At 38.6% G+C, this 21,338-nt stretch overlaps 2 protein-coding genes and 1 long non-coding RNA gene across 3 annotated transcripts; 1 reads left to right on the top strand and 2 right to left on the bottom strand.

Annotated features, from left to right (window-relative positions):
* Positions 1-267: 267 nt before the first annotated feature.
* On the bottom strand, positions 268-17,319 carry LOC146580165 (uncharacterized). The gene is made up of 7 exons (XM_085268045.1): positions 17,100-17,319; positions 16,770-16,861; positions 16,326-16,470; positions 15,996-16,102; positions 12,502-12,593; positions 1,236-1,432; positions 268-819 (listed from the first exon to the last, which is right to left on the bottom strand). Exons 1-7 carry the CDS (start codon positions 17,164-17,166, stop codon positions 689-691), a joined length of 831 nt encoding a protein of 276 aa, XP_085124171.1. The 5' UTR covers positions 17,167-17,319; the 3' UTR covers positions 268-688.
* On the bottom strand, positions 5,816-7,756 carry LOC146580167 (uncharacterized). The gene is made up of 2 exons (XR_014891219.1): positions 6,852-7,756; positions 5,816-6,253 (listed from the first exon to the last, which is right to left on the bottom strand). It is a non-coding gene; the product is annotated as an uncharacterized LOC146580167 (long non-coding RNA).
* Positions 9,409-12,441, top strand: LOC146580166 (uncharacterized). The gene is made up of 5 exons (XM_085266780.1): positions 9,409-9,569; positions 9,853-9,947; positions 10,132-10,232; positions 10,628-10,783; positions 10,880-12,441. The coding sequence occupies exons 1-5, from the start codon at positions 9,421-9,423 to the stop codon at positions 11,303-11,305; spliced, it is 927 nt and encodes a 308-aa protein (XP_085122906.1). The 5' UTR covers positions 9,409-9,420; the 3' UTR covers positions 11,306-12,441.
* Positions 17,320-21,338: the final 4,019 nt, after the last annotated feature.

Here is a 21,338-nt window from a genome sequence, read left to right as displayed (position 1 = left end):
ACATTTTTTATTCACTTACATATAATTTCCATTTGGTGGAAATTGGGCGAAAAGTCCTTAAATGTCTCAAATACAAATCACTGTACATGACGGGCCTTTATCATGAGTATCAGGCTTTTATGTATCATTTTACATAATATACATGACAGTCTGACTCTGACTCTCTGACAGTCTGAAGTAATAGGCTACAAAGCAAATCAGAATTTTATTTCTTGCGTAACTTGCAACTAACTAATCTAAAAGTGCAATCCAGTCCATGACAAGTACAGTGGTATATGTTTGTTTTTATTTACATCACAAAAGCACAAATGATAAAAATCAGTACATGATTTACTCTCTTGAGGTTGTTCTGTGTGCCTTTACATTTTCTCATTTCTTGGTGGTTATCATGTGGCTAATAATATTGCCACATGATTGATTTATTATTTATAATCTTTGGCTCTGAGCACAGAAGCCCATGAGGTGGAGCATTTAATTTCCCCGGTGTGTGCACCCTTACATTTGTTATTGGTGTCCCACACAATTTATCAACAAAAATAAAAGAAAAAGAGAAAAAAGAAAAAAGTAGCTAATGAATTGTTTACACCCTGAGAAACAGCTCGAAATAACTGCACAGGTTTAACAGCGTACAAAAGCATTTTTGTCCTTGGTCTGTATTAAACGGTTGGAGCTCGACGATGGAGCTCAGTCAGCCTCCGTGAACCTTGGTCACCATCTGCACAACAGAGTTGGGCTTGATTTTACAGTCTGACAACGACGCAGAGTCGTCGTCCAGTGGGTTTCCTTCAACGACCAGACGGATTTCACCCAAATATTTCTCTACACATGGAACACAAGGAAAACAGAAAGTTACTCCGCAAGCCTTAGAATAAATAAACAGGCTACATGTATCCGCATTAAAGGTTTTAACGCGGGCATTAAAATACTGGACTTATTTAAATGCCTCTGTTAAAGCCGCATCGCAGAGAACAGCAGTTCAGTTAGTAACACTTTCACTGTCTATGCTTCCGGACAGTCTCCAGGTTGTGGACCAGCTTCGTCAGTTCCACGTTTATAATGTTTCAACAACTGACAACTGAACTGATCGTAATTCTAAAAATAATTTTAAACATACAAATCACATTTCACAAATCACAAAAAATACGCAGCATGATTTAAATGTATTGTTTTGTTGTGTAACAGATTGCTACAGTGTTTATTTTTATTTTTTCAAATCTTGTTTTAGGTTCGCCTACCTGTGGAAAACGCTTTGAGCGCTTCCTTCCTCAGCTGGCCCACCGTCGGTTGTTGGACGGGCAGCTGTTTGGAGTACACGCTGACTGTTTTCATCCCGCCTGAAGGCGAGACAACAGCGACATCATATCGACACATCGTGTGGGGGAAGCTGCGAGCTCCTTTCACTGTCTCCGTCTGAATGTTATGCGCAGTTACGCTAAATTTTTATACAGCAGACCCGGAAACATGCGTCTGAAATGGGTTGTTTCGCTTTAAGAAGGAAACAGTAATGTAAACATGCCATTTATTTATTTGTTTATTTATGAGAATAAAATAATGTGGATGTTATTGACACTTAATCCAACTAAATCGGCCTACAACTAATCGATTACAGTGTGAGGGAGTAACAGAAATATAAGAGTGAAAGTTGTTGTTGTATTTGAATTGGACTCATATCGAGTTGACCGACTCTTTGGAATCACTGCACAGGTTAATTCAATATTATCTCCTGTGAATCACAGTGACTTTAATCTAAAACACTGCATATGGTCTCCTTATGATTTACAAAGCAAACCTAAACCAAGAGCTTTGCGTTAGTCTTTAAATGAGTCTGCGGGTCATGTGTGGACATGAGTTACACAAGTAAACTGTTCTTTATCTTGTTCGTGTTAAACCATTTTATTAAAAACAGTCTGTAAATCTGCTTTTTCTATCACTTATATCTCAATATCATAATATCGTTTCAGAATTATAAAACGGTAATTGCGCAGATGTTGCAGTTGCGCAGTTCTGCCGATAGTAGTGAAGCTATCAGATAAGTAATGAAGTGTCGGTGTGTCAGGGGAGTCTGGCGTTTCTCGTCTTTGATTTAGAAGAAATCACGTGATTATTCACCTTCACCGTGTGGTCAGCAGTTTTTCTGCCAATCGATCAGACATTCGCTTTGAAGCAGCGGGCTTAGTGTCGCTTACAGGATTTTATTTATCCATATATCACGTCTGCACATCCTTTAATGTTGTATCTGTCGCTGCGTTTGGTAGCCTATAATAATCTTATTTCCAGGCATTTGAAGATATGGTACTCCACTGCTTCAGTAAATAGACTCCAGCCCACACAAGTCTTCTCAGTTCACCGCTGTTCACGTCATTTCAACAACTGCTACTCGAGTCTCGCTGTGATAATGTCCACATCGTAAGTGGATCAGTCACAGCTCTGCTGCTCAGGTAAAGCACGATGTGGTCTAATAACTACATTGTTGATGTGCATATTAGATCGGACTGCCTGGTTATTGTTTTAATATTTTGGAGGATGGAGGTTTTCTAACGATAGGAAACTGCGCACCAGAGAGCGCATCCTCTACCCTCATCTCTCAGTCACGTCTTTTAAAATGCTGAAAGGCCCTTTGTAACAAATGCTCACCACAATACAATAGAAAATGTACAGTTGTTTATACAGAGAGATGGTGGTGTGTTGTAAGAACGTCCTGGTCCGAATCCACCTTCAGGCTGGCCTGCGACAGGCTGGTGCTTTGTTTATGTCTATCCTGCGTTTCACTCCAGTTTTGCTGGGGACCCTGAATTGAATAAGTGGAAGGGAACAGATGGCTGAACTATGGAGCTTTTCATTCTTAAATATGAATGTAACTGAACAAAATTTTTAAATTTTAAATTTATTATTGTTTAATCTTTCTTTTTGTCCCTGGTCATACTGTTACCCATGTGTTTCTCATTAAGGTTGGACAGGCCAGGGCACACATAAAACCCATTTACAGTCATGCATGTCAGTGGACTCTGGAAGGAAGCCAGATTTTTGAGTAGCAGGGAGAACATAAAAACTCCAGACTGGTGGATTAAAACCACGGACCTCTATGTATGAGGCATCGTACTAACATTCTTGCAATGCAGTTCTGAAACATGCAAATAAATATTCAGTTTCATTAGATGATACGTTAAGAAATGATACAGAATTCTGCTGGAATTATCTGAGGGAAGCATCCACGACCTCTTTGCTGCAGTCAGTCTCTAAAACAGGGGTGCCCAATCCCGGTCCTCGAGAGCTACTATCCTGCAGCTTTTAGATGCATCCCTACTCCAACACAGCTGAATCAAATGGTTTGATCTCTTCAGCATGCCATCATGTTTGGCAAAGGCCTGATAACAAGCCATTCACTTGATTCAGGTGTGTGGGAACAAGGATGCATCTAAAAGCTGCAGGACGGTAGCTCTCGAGGACCGGGATTGGGCACCCCTGCTCTAAAAGTACTGCCTTTGAGTCTGTGAAGGGAGTCCATGTCCCTCCATCCATGCCTTACTCACCTGTGGCTTAGTGTTGGGACACAGCCAGACACATTGCAAATCTCTTTGTTTGTCCTCAATGTAAGGTGAAGTTTTGTTTTGTGTGCCTGAAGACTGAATGCGTGACAACAAGTCAAATATCTGCACAATGCTCCAGTGTGTGGGCCGCCAAACAGACCTCTATACCTGTTAGGCAGAAGAAATGATGGAAAAAGACAACAGCCTGCTGGAGCTTTGTTTTCTTTGCGTGTAACGTAATTTCCCATACTGTGTTTCATGTCCTTCTCTGGTTATAACATGAGGTCAGATTTGGCATATGTAATCATTATTGGCTTTTGTTGGTGAGATATTTTGCTGTCACATGTGATTTTTTTTTGCCTATACTGCTTTTAGTTTAAGTCACAAGGACCATAACAAGTCTGAAACTTTTCATTTATTCATAAATCTGAAATATGGTTGAACCTGCATATACTTTATGTATGCATTCCTTCATTTCAGTTTAATTCCAGTTTAATGAGATAGTATATTTTACTTAGTTTCAGTTATTTAAAGCCATAATTAAAGCCTTGTTTTCCCGGCATGAATAGGTTGCGGATAAAATTCCCCACAGATCCACCTTTATCCTAAATGCTGGTTAAGTGGCACAAAGAAGAACATTTCAGCAGAATCAAGGATATTACAGAAAATATGCACTAAGATTTAAATATGGAACTGAAGATGACGCGTAAACCAGAAAATTAAAATAACTTTCAAACATATAAATAACGCTCATCATAATGCCTGCTAGCTCAGTTTCGAGTTGAATCACTTTATCAGGCATGATGCTGTCATTGAGATGAAAACTGGAAACTACCTAATACACCCGCACCAATGTGTGTTATGTAACCAGAACAATGTTTGGTTTGGTTTTTTTGCTGTTTCACATCCTGGTTGTCTTGCCAAATGATAGGTATGAGTGGATTCATCAGTAATCTTATTATCATATCATTTTTTTATCCAGTTTGATACACATTCATAACACCACAATGGCAAAAGTAACACAATAACCATTTCAATCTCTCCAAACAAGACAATAAATCCAGTTTATAAGCCAGCCCAGTGAAGCTGATTGGTAGATCGGGTACTTTCCACAACTTTGGCTACATGGTGCAAGGTTCCAAAAGTAGAGTGATAAAACCCATAAATGCACAAAATAAGATATTAAACCTGGACTCGCTGCAGAACTAACACTGATTACATAAAATAAAATGTACAAAATAATCCTGGCTGCTAATCTGCAGTTGCATGAGTTTTCGTAGCTGGTGGAGAGAAACCGAAAGTGATAACGAATAAATAAAAAACAATCTAGGGCATTTCCTGGTGTGTGCAGACAACAGCTTCTGTGTTTACTGCTCATTCTAAACCTGAGAAGGATACGAGGTGAATGGTGATAATTCAGAGAAAACTGAAAGGACAGCTGAAAGAGAGGGACTGAGAATCTGCTACAGCAGAGAGAAGGGTTGTTTTGGGACTGCAGTGAAGAAAGAGAGTCACAGAATGACAAAGCTGAGTGCGGCACGAGCTGAGTAATGAAAAAGGATTCAACGTAGATGCCGCAATCAAGGAAACAAAGGCAACAAATGTCAGGGTGCCGCGAGGGGAAAACCCAAGCCATATTGAGAAGTGTGTTGAAGACAACAGAATCAAAACAACAGCAAAGTGGCAAAAATATATATTTGTGCAGGTAAAAAATGGCTTTACTATGATATGAGGTCTGCCCAGTTAAAGACAGATCAACATGTTTAAGATCCTCCCACAGATTTCATTTATGTTCACATCAGAGGACCGTGAGGCCTCAAAAGCTTCATTTTATGCACTGTAGGTAATAGTGGAAATTTATGTCTGCTTTGGGTTGAACCACCAGCCTTCTGATTAGTACATGAACTGCTATACTGCATAAGCCACCAGCAGAAACTGGTGTGGTAATAATATTGCCTAACAGCAACTGCAATCTAAAGGCAGCACCCAACAGTCCAAAAGGAAACTGTGGCTGGGTGTCATGGCAGAGACTGATGAGGAAGCGGTCCTGAGCTGTAGCTGGATGCTGTTCCGATCCCAAGCAGACAGAATAACCCCACGGTTTGCATTTTCACCTTTAGCTACCAGCCAGCTCTTCTTCATATTACTCTGTATATCAGGTATGTGAATTAGAGCAGTGATAGGTGGTGCCTATTAGAAACAAACAGATTTTTAATGCCTGCGTGTAGCAGTGTGGAATCTGTAGTATACATGGACTATTGAGATTAGTTTTCAGAACACAGACTGTAAAAAAAGAAAAAATCTTTTATTATTGAATAAGATGGAAAAATATCTCAAATGATATACATTCATAGTTATTTTTGATATACCAACAAATAGGAAGTTACACAGCTTAGCAGGGAAATAAACACAAAATACATTATTACATCCTAATTATTCATCATTTACAGCTCATCATAATTAATTAGTGCTGAACTCTAAGCAGGTATGGGACAAGTCTTGAAAGAGCCAAAGATGATGGATTTTGTCCTTTGGTGTCTCATATTTCAGTCCTGCTGTGAGTCTTGTGGATGCAGTTGAGTGCATCAGTGATGATCAGCCACCGTGGACCTTCGCCACCATCTGCACCACAGACGAGGGTTTGATCCTATATTCAGACAGAGTTGCAGATTCATCATCCAGCGGTTTCCCTGCGACAACCAGCCGGACTTCACCCAGAAGATATCCTACACACACAACGCAGGAGAGAGACGAACCTCACTAAGTATATAAAGATGTTACAAATAATTATATCATGTTCCCTGAACACGACTGAAGGTTGTTATTTTTAAGTTGCACTCAGACAGCACATGATTGTGGCCACTGCTCAACTAAAACTAAACTAAGTGTGAAAAACATTTAATTCAACTGTAAAAAACAAAACCTCAACAACACAGTTTGTGCGACTTACTGAAACAGCAACACAGTACACAGGAAACGTGTTTGTAATTGTGGTCATATCTGTTAACACAGCCTGTCTGAGCTGGCTTGAGCTCACATGTTTACTCAGACTGAGATGTCCACTTGAATGTGTGGTTGAAGTTGGTGTGTTGCATTATTGTGCTACACAAATACCTCACATAACAATGACGCCAAACTAAATCGTTCTTAACTATATTATTATTACCAATAAAATTAAACACTTCATGTAGTTTTTTTTTTAAATATATAATTTAAAAGATTCATAAAATAGGCAAAAACATTTGAATGTAGGCTTACAACAGAGCCATGTGATCACTCAAGAAGTAATTTTTCTCTTTGATCTGTTTTGGGGTTTAGGCTTACCTTTCTTGGGAAACAGCTTCAGCGCTCCTTTCTTCAGGTCACTGACCGTCTTCCGCTGCTTCTTGGAGGGGTTTAACTTAAGAATCCTCATCTCCCCTGCAGGTGAGAGAACAGACAAGCTAAACTTGCACATTTTGTTTGTCTGGATCGTGTGTGAGCGGTACGAGCTGCTTCAGGTTATGTTAAAGTCAGAATGGGCGTGGGCTGAATTTATAATTGAGATGGCTTTTTCCTTTTAGGTGGGTTGTCCCAAATAGCTGTTCACAAAGACTAGCAGCAGCAGCTTATATGAGCCTACAATGGTGACTTTATCAAAAAGCCACACCAACAGATGCGTTTGGACTGTTAGGGAAGTTCCACATCTAATTTAGTTTCACTATCGTTTTAAATCGAGTTATAAGAAATCGCATGGTTTACTTTTGCCACACATTATGTTTACACTGTAGGGTGGATAGTTTACATCAGCTGAACGGACAAACCCAGGGCTGGACTGGGACAAAAAATCAGCCCGGGCATTTTGACTAGAGACCAGGTATTATAGGAAAAGCCATAGAGCCTTTGAATGAAAACAAACGCTGTTGTGACAGTGATGTACACTATCTTGTTGGTATAAATGAATGCCTTCTATACATTTTACATCAGATGACCACTTTGGTTGAAAGATTTAGATAATTATTTATTAAAAGCGAGACATTTTAAATGAGAATAAGGAAGAAAAGTATTTATTTTTGTCCCCCTTCCCTGTTAATGCCCTACCTGGCCCCCTGGCATAACTTTGCTAGACCCGCCCCTGCACAGTTACCAGCTGTCAGCTACTTAGAAAAGGATCCTGGTGTTATTTGTCTCTCAGAAACAGTTCATAACTTCAACTCATTCATGTCACCTAAAAGGTAAACCTGTTTGTCCATCACCTGTTCAGCTCTGATGATTCAGTAAGGACATCTCCTGGTTTCATCTTCATGTTTCCCTCTCACCAGATAACCAAACCAACATCATGACCAGCAGCTTTACAGCTGTGGCTCCAGCAAACATCAGCTGGTCCTAGAAAGTAATATTAAATAAATTATAACAACAACTGATCAAGCTTAAACATGCTGTTGTTGTTCAGCGTGAAATCTGCTGGTTTCCTCTTTCTGGTGCAAAGTGGGCGATAAACAAACAAGAGAGAAAAGCCGATCAGCTGATCATTGATCAGTTTCATGATTGAAGTAGCAACAGAAGAGGGAGGGGAGAGGATGAGCGAAGAAGAGGCAGCTGTGCAGCATAAAAACACAGAATAACTCCAGCTTTGTCTTTTTTTTCTATTCTAGCTGAAGTACGGGACAAATCGTGTTCCTTTTCACCTCAATACCATGTTATTCTGTTTGTCTGTGACAAGACTGCTTTTAGAGCCATTGCCCAAGCAAGGAGGAAGGTGCATATTGTGTGCATATTTAAAGACAAGATCCAGAAAGCTATTCTTAAAGGTTTATTATGGCAATGAGGTGAATGGATGGATGTGTGATTTTGTCTAGACATTCAAATAAGAACACACAATAACAATTAAGGATCAAACCAAATCACAGTGCTATCATGCTACTGAAAGGATTCAGTAGATCACTGAACCTACTGAATCTACACTAATGCATCCAACATCTTAGCATTTCCATTTCTTTAAATTTATGGCTCTGGTGTAACACAACCAGGGGGAGGGAAGATCTATTTACATTGCATGGCAACCAGATATAAGGTTAAACAGAGTCATCTTTGTTTACCTTCTCTGGTGAGGAGGTAAAAGCCTACCAGGCCAAAGTGGAATTATAAAGACTCCTGGGTATTTCCAACAGCTGGTGCTGGTGTAAGGAAGTTGGATTCCTGCCTGTGGCCATCTCCCTGTACACCTCATCCACCTAACACACTGCATACTGTAATAGCCACACCCTTTTTGCACATACTCTTATTTCTTTCTTTGTTAGTCAGATATTTATCAGTAAGTGACTTATATGTATGTATATATAGCATATATTGTGCTATTTCTTACTTCTTGTATTGTCTGCACGCTCGTGCAGTAAAGAGAGTGTATGTTGTAACACAAGACACAAAAAGAGAGCTGATTAAGTTGTCTAACTAACTCATCTACACCAGGCATGCTGTAGGATATGTAGCAGCACTGAGGAGGTGGTTTGACTCGAAACGATTAAAAAATAAATCAAAAAAGGTATTTCGACTTTTTTCATTTTTGATTTTCAACTATTTCGAGTTCAATCTCGAAACTTAGAATTAGTTCTCAAAATGAACACTAATGAATGAAATTAAATAATGAAGAAAAAAAAAGATTTTTAATAAAATCAGGACTCGTCGTAAAAACCAGCAGGCAAGGCTAAACTCGAATTTTACCAACTACAGAGGTGCGGCCCAGAAAACACACACACACACACACACACACACAGTGGGAGAGAGAAAGAGATGGGAGGGAGGGAGGAGGGAGTATCGCTGCTCATATTCACCGCAGAACAACACGATTCTTAGTCGACCGCTGGATATACTCCCGTGAACAGATAGTGCGCAGTGACAATAAAAGCCAAGCCAGATGTTCAACCGGACCACACCTTTGTGTTCACCTCACCAAGATTCGGGTGTTGCTCCGTTCATCAACGTGCCAGATGTCTATTACTTGTATCCAGTGTGTCCCGCAGACAGAGCGCCGATGTACTTGCCCCCGCCTTTGCTGCTGCACAGGTAACAACTCAGGTTACATCTGCTGCTCCGATTTCACTGCTAACGATTTTTATGCTCTGACTTTTCGTTACGGTTGTAAACTGCGCGATGCCATAATTCAGTGTCACAGTCTGACATCACAGTGATGCTGAAACACGAAGCCGCTGATCAAAAACTTTATGTTAAGAAGAAACGCGAGCTGTGTGCAAGTATCAAAAACTGCGCAACACTGCAGCTCACACACTCTCTTTTTTGAAGTGAAACCGGAAGTGTTCATTCTGATCTGTTTGTTGTTGTTTCGCAGTGTGACGCCCCCAAGCGTGCCAACAAAACAGGAGAAGTGTTACGACCCTCATGACAAAACACTTAGATTTGTCGATGGAGAGGATGATTTGGACTGTAAGTGTCACGTGGGCACTTTTCGAAGTGACATCGAACAGATTCAACTTTAATATAGAAATAATGACAATAATTAAATACAATAATTTTACCTGTGCTCACATTAGCCTAGGTTAAACAAAACGCATTAGCATTTATTCGCTTGTGACATTGATTTTTTTTGCTTGTGTGTGATTGTTCTCAGTTTTGTATGAAGGCTTCAAATCTCTCAGAGCTCAGATGTCCTGTGGTCACGCTGTGACCCCGACCTCTCTCACCAACTGGTGTCGCAGGTTGTTGAACCAGGTAGGTGATTAAGGGTCAGCTTCATTAAAATAAATAAATAACAGACAACATCAGACACAGTGGCAGAATTCAGATTTTAAACAGGGCAGAATAGTTTTGCCTGTGTCTTGAAATTACAGAAGTTAATGTTTTTAATGCTACACGCACGTGAATAAATCAAGAAAACAACGCCCAATATATCATCATTATTAGTATTATTTTCCTGTGGATTGGATTGGAACGATACTATTTCATTTGTTGATAATATGCAGTAACCCTCACACAACATAGTGTTTATAGTTTTATTAATCAAAGATTAACCTAAAGATATTAACTGCAATTCCTGAGATTGTTCTCTCGTTTGTTTTCAACCCCTGAACTGTATAAATAACGCACCTTTCTATATTTCAATAAAGGGTGAAAGCAGGTTTGTGTGTGGTGCGTCTGGTTGTAACGTCGAGTGGACTTTTGCAGAGGTTTGTAAAATGGCTCTGCTGACGCCTCAAGAAAATGCATATTTTAGAAGAACCATGGCGTTCAACGCTGCCAGGCAGACACATACGACTAAGATGGTAAGTGATTCATTAACATATATATTTCATGTAAATGGAGAATTGTTAGACATTTCATCATGTATTACATATTGTCCCACCTCTGTCTCCATGTAGTGTCCTGGCTGCAGATCCACTGTGACGAGAGAGAATGGATCAGATTTGAATGTCCTCTGTAAAGTGTGCACAGCAGTAAAAGGACGGCCGTTTGAATTCTGCTGGCAGTGTTTGAGGGAGTGGAAGGGTGCACGGCCTCGGAAGGACCGCTGTGGAAATCGTGGCTGCTGCAACCAGTCATTAGAGACACTAAATAAATGCCCAACTATCACCTTTGGTTCAGTGAAGGAGTGTCCCTCTGTTCGTGCCTGTCCCACCTGTGGGTTACTGTTGGAGCACAGCAAGATGTATTGTAAATCGGTTCACTGCCCTCGATGCAATGTGTCATTTTGTTTTGTATGTCTGAAGAGCTCCAGTACATGTTTGATAACCAGGTGTATTCTTGCCCCCAGACAGACCTCTATACCTGTCTGGCAGAAGAAATAATGGGAAAGACACGAGGCTGTTAAGTTTCACTTTCTTTAAATTAAGAGTGTCTTTTCTAAATCAATGTACCATGCTGTGTTTTTTAATTCTCTGCTTTAAATGTCATCGCATTAAAAAAAAAGAAAAAAAGATGGTAGTGAGAAATGTATTACCAAATATGATCTTTGCAGCTGTGTCATGTCTGAACTGTAATGATAAATCTGATAAATGCCATTCATTCATAAACTTAGAATAAGGTTAAACATTCTGTGTGCACATCCTGTCCTCTGGTTACTTACATATATAACACATGTCGTCTCCTTATCACACATTTTGTTTGTTTTGCAAACTACGTGATATTAAATCTGTTTAGAACAAATGTTTTGTGTAGGAAAATCTTGTTTTGTTTAATCAGTGTCAATGCTCTTATTTCCTCAACTGTTTCGAGCAAATGTGTCTTTTAATAAAACCTTGTTATGTTTAATTAAAGTCATTGTGTAAAACATTCAGCATATTTAAGTTAATTGTTTCATTTTCGAAATTAAAAATAAAAATGTGTCTCTGAGGAAGAAAAGCTTGCAACATCATATTTAATACAAGCCTGTAGATTGTTTTCTGCCTTTTTTTTCCTTAGTGTAAAATGAACACTGTCATGTAAAATGTGATTTTTTGTACTATACATTGTTAAAAAAAAATATGGTCCAAATGAAATGTTGATTTGAAAGTTAAATTAATACAGTGACTGAGTTAAAATGCAGATTTTTAATTATTATTATTGTTAGGTTAGTCATACAGTCTCAGGAAGAGAAGGCTTCATCACTTTGTGCTGTTTAGTTGGGGAATGCAGGAAAACCTGTTTTCATTCTGTTCTTCATTTATACAATATAAAATATTTAACTCTTAATCTGATTAAAGTTTAGCTGTTTGAAGGTTAACTTAAATTCCAAGTTTCAGTGTGAATCCAGGGATATCAGTATATTTTTTACTCTTTTTAAATGATGTAAAATCATTGTTAACGTATTGACATGTAAGTCACAGCATGTATTGCACTGAGGTAAACATTTTACAGAAGAATTTCTATCTCTATTTAACATCCAAGCTCTGATATGTAATGTTCCAAGGAGCAAAGGTGTCTCGCTTTTTCCCCGGACATAAAGGTTTACTAGGCTAAATAAAATAAAATAAAACATCAATCATCTTTGCTTCCAGAATCCCACTGCTCTACTCTCGCAATGGTTGTCCACACCTGCTTCAACCTCTCCCTGACATAGGTGGTGCTACTTTTTGCACCAGGTTTGCTGATCTTGATCTTTGGAAAATAGCCCGAGCCCTTTAGACTTATTGCCAGGTTGTCAACCCAAGCTTTTCATCTCAGGCATCCGTGATAAATTCTGTGATACGCATATCAGTTAACCATTTTAAACTTATGTGCTTGTGTTGCCGGCATGAGGTCCTTTACCGCTAAGGAATGGATCAGCTCCAGAATGATCTACATTTGAAGCAAGTTGTTTCCCTAAGTGAGTTTAAATAAATGCTTAAAATTTTAAATCGGCAAAGATCGGCATGCAAATTTTTAATGGATAAATTATCTGACTACTATGTGAAAATGTTTTGGGACTTTTTTCTTTCTATTTCTATGTTGATGATCTGTAAACAAAACAGTTAAACTTAAGCTGAAACATGTAAATGATGCTCATCATAACACCTCAATTTCAAACACAATCATTTAGCTGAAAACTGTAAACTACCTAACAACTAAAAATTGCCCGTATCAGCGTTTGTTATGTAGCCAGAACAATGTTTGTTTTGTTTTTTGCTTCTTTACATCCTGGTTGTCGTGCCAAATGATGGTTATGAGTGGACTCATCAGTCCTAGTTTACAAACATTCAGATTAAATAATTTTAACATCCAGTTTGATGGACATTCAGAACATTGCAGTGGCAAAGGGAACACAATAATTCCCCCAAACTCACCAAATAAAATAATAGATCCAGGTCATAATGCGTCACAGCGTCACTGGTCAGACCAACTTTGACTACAAGGTGCAAGTTTACAAAATATATAGTGATAAAACCCATAAATCATCAAATAAATAAATAAACCTGGACTCTCAGCAGCACTAACACTTTTATTATATAAATCAAAATCATATAAGTGCTGATCTGCAGTCGTATGACTTCTTGTAACTGGTGGAGAGAAACTGAAAGTGACAAAAACAAAATAAACAAAACAGTTTTGGGGACGTTCCCTGGTGTGTGCAGAGGTCAGTGTCTGTGTTTACTGCTCAAACCTGAGAAGGATAACAGGTGGGAGCCAAACAAACAGAGTACAGATAATTCTGGGAAAACTGAACCTTTAAATTTGTCTTATTATGTGGTTTCACTGTGACGGCAGTAAAAGTTTGACTTATAAAGTTTAGCATCTTGTTGCTTGCTGGGCAAGATCTTCTAAATTCACATAAGCTAAATGTGAAGAAGCTGGTGTGAGAATCAGCACCTCCAAGTCTGAGGCCATGGTTCTCAGCTGGAAATGGGTGGAGTGCACATCAGCACCACTAGTCAGGGTTGAGCTGCTATATTGAGTGGAGGACTTTAAGTGATGGGGGAGCAGAGCAAGAGATTGACAGGCAGTTTAGTGCTTTACTGGTTTGGTGTGGTGAAGAAAGCTGAGCGTAAAAGTAAAGCTGGTGATTTACATGTTGATGTATGTTCTTCCCCTCACCCGTGGTCACGAGCTGTGGGAAGTGACTGTAGAATTAGACTGTGGATACAAGCAGCAGAGTTTTTTTGTGAAGGATGAGGGCTCAGCTCTTGAGATAGAGAGGTATTATTGTTGTTGTTATACTCTTTCTTTAGAAATATTATCATAATTTTCTTAGACTCATTTAATAATAAATGCTGGGAATTCCACTCGTTTTTTAGGGCTGGAATGAAGGCTATCAAATACACATGACAGTGGTTTGTAGAGAGCCAGGGGAAATCCTGTGTTTAAAGTAGTTTCACTATCACTTTCTCTTCAGACATTTAAAATAAATAACATGAGTTAATGTTAAATGATATTGTGTAAAAGCTGAGGAGCATTACATGGTTTATCCACACGTAACCAATGTCGCACCTTGTAATATTTTACTGAGTATTAAAGACTTGTATGTGTAAATCTAAAACATAACATTCATTGTCAAATCTGATCCCTGGATTTGAACAAGTCAGCAAAACCTCATTTGATATGAGCCTGTGGATTTTCCTTCCTTCCTGCAACATTTTGCTGAGATCCCATATTGACAAATGAAAATGATCGTGTAAAATGAAATATTTTATAATACTTTATTTTTTATAAAGTGGTCCAATTGTGCCAATTGATGGGTCTGTCTAACACAACCCCTCGCTGGAACGAAACAATTCTATTACAACAGCAAAAGCAAGACGCAATTTACCAGAGCTCTTTGTGTTACTCGTGCACGAGGGAGAGAACTGGACGAGCGCCGTTCCTTCACTTGACACCAGTGCTCTCGTCTGCTCCCCCGTAACACTGCTCTTTATTGAGGTTACATGAATATGCATGACGTCTTACACAGATATACATGTGAACAAAGAGTACCTTGTCTGTGTGCTGTGTAGGTATATGTGTGTGTGTGATCAAGATGTGATCCTGTGAATGACTCCCCAAAATCTGCTGGCCTGGAAGTCCAGCAATTCATCTAAACAAAAGGCACTTATACTAAAACAGATACAGAGTAGGTGTCCTCCTATAGTATAAATCAGTAAGAGAAGGTATGATCTCTCTCATGACCTTAAGTCATGTGTGTGCATGCCAGAACACTCTGGAAAGCACACAGTCTCTACAGACTACTACGGATCGAACCTCTATTATTATGCAATCGATTATAAAACTCTAAGCATATATGAGTAAAAATTTCTAAGCATAAATGACAATCAACAATATAAACCTTACACCAATTCTGATTTAGAAGTATTTACAGGAACAGCTAAAGTTGTACAATAATCAAGTTAAGGTGGAATCAAAAAGTTTAAATAAATATGAAACACGTGAACATCACGATGCTTTTTGGCTCAGTTTAGATTAAAAATATTAAACCTGATTTCAAAATTATTTCAAATGTTGTCATTGACTTAAAAACGGTAAACTACTCAACATGCAGACATCAGTGGTATGTGAGCAGAACAATGACATTTGGTAATGTGTATTTATTCATGCACATTATAAATAGCAAATATAAAATAGGTCTTTTTTCAGTATGTACTTTTTGGAGGTTGCTCTATATACAGTTACATTTATTCTGATTTCTTCCTGTGATGATAATAATCGGAGGCTCCTTAATTATTGTTTGTATCCTTTGTTTCAGATATGGGATGTGTGTAACGTCAGTGAGAGGAGATATTCCTAATATACTCAGGCACACAGCTCTGGCTGTGAGAACAGAAGCCCCAGAAACTTGTTTGGAAAAAAAATGCACCCCAATTAATCGTTATTTACTCCATATGATATTGAATTAGTGCTGAGTATAGGTATGACAAGAGGCGTAAAATGCAAAGAAAGCACAAAGGAGAAGGAAAACCATAGACGCCAAGCTTCATTTAGAATTATGCGTTTTGTTCTTTACATGTATTTATAGTTCGGTGAATCCTGTAACTTTGATGTAATCAGATGAATTGATGATGGACTCCTTCATCCTCCGTGAACCACAATCACCATCTGCACAACTGAGCCGGTTTTGATTCCGTATTTTGTCACTGGTGCAGAGTCGTCGTCCAGTGGCTTGCCATCACTGTGCAGCTTGAAATCCTTCTCAGTGCATCCTAAACACACATGACACAGAAAGAGATGACTAGACTAAATATAGCTACAAATATGTCATAAATAATTATATTACGTTTCCTGCATTATTCATAACATAACATAACTTCATAACATTTTATAAATTTTTTAGTGAAAATTTTTTAAGACATTTGAATATAGAGTTATTAAGCACTGGTAATGACAATTTTAATGTATATATTTTTGTTTTCTCAGGTTACTTACCTTTCTCGTTGAGCATTTTCTTCACTTTCTGTTTGAAAATGCTCACAATCATTACTTGCAGCTGCATGGCGCACAGGAGCAGCAGGTATCTCTGACCATTAGCCATGATAATGAAGATTTCACACATTGTTTTGGCTACCACCATCTGAAGGTTATGAGAGGTGATGGTTAGTACTTTTGTTAAACAGCACTTAACACATATCATAAAAAAGCAAACACAAATATTTTAGAAACCTTTTCAGTGAGTCCTCTAAGTGCAACCATTTTGAAATGGAGTGAGGAAACTCAGTTCATGTTTTTATACCAAAATATTAAGTTGAAATACGTGAATTATAATTTATTCCATGTAGTTTTAAATTAGTGCTGAGCACAGGTGTGACAGGAGCTGTAAAATGTAAAGAAAGCTAAAATAATGATGGACCCTCCATCATAAACGTTTCTCACCATCTGCACAGCTGAACCGGACTTGATTCCACATTTGGACAGTGGTGCAGAGTCGTGGTCATGTGACTTTCCTCCATGATTCTTCGTATATCCTAAACACATATAACACAGGACAGAGGGGACTTTACTTTGCAGCCTTTAGAATAAATATAGCTCCACACATGTCATAGATAACTGTACCATGTTCCCTGCATTAGACTGAGCAGAGGTTATTGTTGAAAGTAAAGGTGTCCAGTTTAAAATGATTAAAAATGGTTTAAAACACCGGACACAGATTAACTGAGTACTGATAATTTCATTTTTATGTATTTATTTTCAGATTTTATTTACCTTGGTTGACGCGCGTTTTCAACACCTGGTTGAGCTCACGCAGGGTCGCATCTGGCAGCTGGTTCATGTGCAGGTTCACCCCGGCAGTACAACAGCAGCAGACATCGCTTTGTTTAGGAAGTGAGGCTGCGATCTTTTCAGGTTCTCAGTCTGAAGGTTATGTGAGGTGACGGTGTGGTCACGATGTTTATAACTTCGCCTGAGGGGCGGGGATTGCCCGTTAGTTGTTTCGTTTTAACCAGGAAATAACAATGAACAAAAACATATGAACAAGGTATTGATCTCGTTATCTGCGAGAATACTGTTTGTATTAATAACACGCCTTTAAAATTGTGAAAGCGTTTTGTGCGTCTTTTTTGTGTTGCTTTGCACGCAAACAGTTTCTAAGTTAATAACAAATACAATAAACAACAATCAACCACTAAAAACATTTTCTGTTGAGGAACGCAAACAAATGATTGTAATGTGACGTCTTTTAAAATAATAATGCAAGGTGTGAATATTTTTCTGCTTTTTTGTAAAAAAAGAAGAAGAAGAAATCATTAGTAAAATAATCATCCTTATCAAATACTTTGCGCATTGGTGGATTAACCATTCTACATAGAAATGAAAAAAAGGATTATGGTAATTACTAATAAAGTTTAAATTGAAATATAAAAACATTCAAATATAGTACACATCAGCTGTGGTATAAACCTGACACTGGCGGCCTAATTCATTTGTAAAGCACAACGGTGTGCTGCCAAGGCGAAACAGCGTGGGTCAGTCAGTGCTGTGTGTGTCGTATGAGGCAGAGTGCTCACTGACTTAGATTTTAGGTTTTTTAGTCTCTCTCTCTCTCTCTCTCTCTCTCTCTCTCTCTCTCTCATCCAACACACACACACACACACACACACACACACACACACACACACACACACACACACACTATTGCTTCAGACTGAAAATGAAAGTGTATCTCACAAAAAGTCCCGAAAGACTCAGCTCACAATGTTGCTGTTACTACTTCCAGAAGTGAACAGTAGCAGCAATCTCGTGGAACTATTTAAAACAATTTGGTGCATGTCATAAGTTCATGTGTGACATGGATTTTTTTCTTGTGTGTGATTGTTCTCCGTTTTGTGTGAGGCTTCAAATCTCTCAGAGCTCAGATGTCCTGTGGTCACGATGTTGTTGTTAGACCAGGTTGGCCACTAAAGGTTGACTTCATCATTGAAAATAAGAGCACACTTTTAACAGACACATCAGAAAGGAACACATGCCAAGATGTAATGGAGACAGGGATGGTTGTAACAGCATCACTTTCAATAAGAAGGGATATCCTAAGAGCCATGTAATCAGTTGTATGTATGAAAACATTCTCCATGGCCTTATATGTGAAACTGGGAAGCTGTGTAAAGAAGCACTAAGAGTTTTTAGCAAAATCACTGACTTCTAGTTAAGAAAGTGAATCTTTTGATCAAGTGTATATTTTGATCATTCCTGCTCAGATTAGATTGTTTAAAATTAGTGTCTTGTGTAAATTGTCAGTAAACTTCAAGCTGTCTTGCTGTTGCGGCTAAAGTAAAAGGCTGACAGGCGTGAGAATAGTTATAACAACAACAAAAACAGTTAAAGCTACCTCCATGGTGACATTTAAATGCTTTTTTCCTTAATTTGCAGATTTGTTTGAGAATGTCGAGACAGTGGATGAGAAAAGCTTTACCACTGTGAGAGGAAAATAAAATTGTTTATCTCATAGTGTAGTGTCTGTGAAGGTTCTCAGTCATCCAGGTCATCGCAGTCAAAGGAGCTTGCAAAGAAAAGCGTCTGGACTTCTTTAAGTTGCTTGATAGTTCATAGTACATATCATAGTGTAGTGCATATTTTAGAGCAGGAAGAAGTGTTGGTCAGCACACATTAAATGATTAGATGAACATATTGTGATATAGTAGCAATTTTTAACTGTTAATTACATTTTTATAACCAATATCTTCTCGCTCCTCGTCTAGTACAAACACATTCATGTAAAGTTAACGTGGGATTATAAATTGGCCATGGATGTGAAGGAGATAAATTGCTAAAATTTAAAATACTTTCAGTTAGTAAGACACGAAAAGCACTTTATAAATGAGAAAAGTAATGACTTTTAAAACAACGCAAGCAGTGTCCAGACTCTTCTACTATGAAGCCACGCTGTTGCAGTTTAGCATTGTCTTGCCAAGAAAACGGCAGCATTTCTGAATCATGTTCACGTAAGGAGTCATATCTGTATGACAGAGCTTTAACTTGTATCTGTGGATGGTGCGGTGAATCTCTGGATGCGTTCCTGATCCCATGCAATGATTTCTATGGCAGAATCTTTTCTGTTCTTAACGCAGTGCTGTCTGACAGTCCAAAGATGACAAGCATCCAGTTTTGATTTTGGACCTTGTCCCTTGAATACCAAGATTTCTCCAGATCACTTGGATGTGTTGATGATACTGCACACGATGAGATATTCAGTCGTCACAGTTTTACACTGGTGAATTATTCAGAAATCTTTCCACAATTAGTAGAGGAATTTTTTGTGTTGTTGTTTTTGTTTGTTTTTCAGATTATTTACCTTTTGTTTCAAGCACTGGGCTTGCACATGCTGGTATCCCATTTTAAATGACATGACACCATCCATGTATCAGTTCTCTGGAATGCTGGGAGCAGTAATCAGTGTGATGATGTCCACACCTCCATCTCCTTGGCCTCCTGCTCCAGGTCTTCTGGAATACACTAAGTTGTTCCAAGGCAGCTGATAGACATCATCTATCTAGCATGTCCTGGGTCTGGGGCAGTGGTCCCCAACCCCTGGGCTACCGGCTGTGAGAGTTGAGGCTCGGGTGTGAAATTTATGGTTTTCAGGGTTTTTATTGTTATTTTTTAAATTGTTTTTATCGTTAACTCGGTTTCCCTGGGTCTATTCTCATGTGTTAGGAATAAATCTTCTTTTTTATGGTACTGGTACTGGTTTTATTTTGTTGTATTTATACGCGACACCTTAAAGGCCAGTCTGTGAAAATATTATCAGACATAAACTGGTCCGTGGTGCAAAAAAGGTTGGGGACCACTGGTCTGGGGTATTGTTTCACAGGGGTGTGCAAAGCAGATTTGTATGTGGCAGGTCTGGTTGTAACATTGAGTGGCCTTTTGCAGAGTTTGGTAAAATGGCTCCTCTGACCCCTGAAGAAATGGAGTACTTTCAAAAAAACATGGTGTTCAATGCTGCCAGGGAGACCCTTAATACCATTTTTAAGTATCTTCCTCATTTATTACAATTTATGCAAATAAATATTTATTATTGGGGTGGATGTAGCTCAGAAGGTAGAGCAAGTCATCCCTTGATCAGAAGGTTGTTGGTTTGATACCTGGCTGCATGCCAAATATCCTTGGGCAAGATGTTAACCCTAAGTTGCTCTCTGTTGCATCCATCGGAGTATGAAAAAACAAAATTAATTTCAACATGTTTAATCAAAATTAAATATATAAGACATGCAGTTCATTTAAATAACTATTTTAATTTAAAATAAAAAAACATCCCTGAAGTTAAACATGCAAGCAAACAGCACGTTTAATATATGTTTGTAACAATACTTCTTGAAAAGAAAGGAAAATAGATTTGTGGGTTGAGCAGCAGAGTTCAGCATCAGATCTCCTGAGCCAATGCCAAACTCCACACTTTGACCCTATGATCCAGCTGCTATAGGCAGAATCTGGATTCATTGCAGAACATAACGTTCCAGCATGTTCTGGTTCCAGTGCATCTTGCTGATAACAATACAAACAGTGCAGGGCAGTGACTGAATGTGTAGTGAGCCATCTGGCAGAGCCTCTTGAAAACCTTGACTGCGAATCTGTAGCAGACTGCCTAAAGATGGTAAATGCTGACAGGGAGAGGAAATGTGCCCACTTGGAGGTTGGTCTCTGACATTCCCTGTTATACTTGGCCTTCAGTTTGGAGATGGTACTAGTGCTTACACCAAATACTGCTGCAGTTTGGTTTTGCACAGCACCAGCTTGAAGTTGCCCTATAGCAGTAATGATCACAATGCCTGGTAATTCATTGTAGAAATAACTCTCCTTATTAAATTTAAATATTGTCATTCAGATGAAAACTGGAAACTACCTAACACACCCTCAACAGTCTCGTATGCAACCACAACAATGTTTGTTTTGTTCTTTTTGCTGCTTCACCGATTTGTTGTACCAAATGACGGCTATGAGTGAATT

The sequence above is a fragment of the Mchenga conophoros genome, linkage group LG3 (genome assembly GCF_057382185.1).
Source record: "Mchenga conophoros isolate Kocher_MC1m ecotype Shallow Benthic linkage group LG3, M_conophoros_male_GT1.1, whole genome shotgun sequence".
In the NCBI taxonomy this organism is placed as follows: Eukaryota; Metazoa; Chordata; class Actinopteri; order Cichliformes; family Cichlidae; genus Mchenga; species Mchenga conophoros.
Note: the sequence above shows the minus strand (reverse complement) of the source record. Positions and strands in the feature narration are given on the sequence as shown.

Coding starts and splice junctions, on each gene's coding strand:
- LOC146580165 (XM_085268045.1), bottom strand. CDS start 17,166: ATGAACCAGCTGCCAGATGCGACCCTGCGTGAGCTCAACCAGGTGTTG. Junction 16,471..16,769: donor CCGGTTCAGCTGTGCAGATG/GTGAGAAACGTT, acceptor CATAACCTTCAG/ATGGTGGTAGCCAAAACAAT. Junction 1,433..12,501: donor ACCATTGCGAGAGTAGAGCA/GTGGGATTCTGG, acceptor ATAAAAATTTAG/CGTAACTGCGCATAACATTC.
- LOC146580166 (XM_085266780.1), top strand. CDS start 9,421: ATGTTCAACCGGACCACACCTTTGTGTTCACCTCACCAAGATTCGGGT. Junction 9,948..10,131: donor TGGAGAGGATGATTTGGACT/GTAAGTGTCACG, acceptor GATTGTTCTCAG/TTTTGTATGAAGGCTTCAAA. Junction 10,233..10,627: donor GTCGCAGGTTGTTGAACCAG/GTAGGTGATTAA, acceptor ATTTCAATAAAG/GGTGAAAGCAGGTTTGTGTG.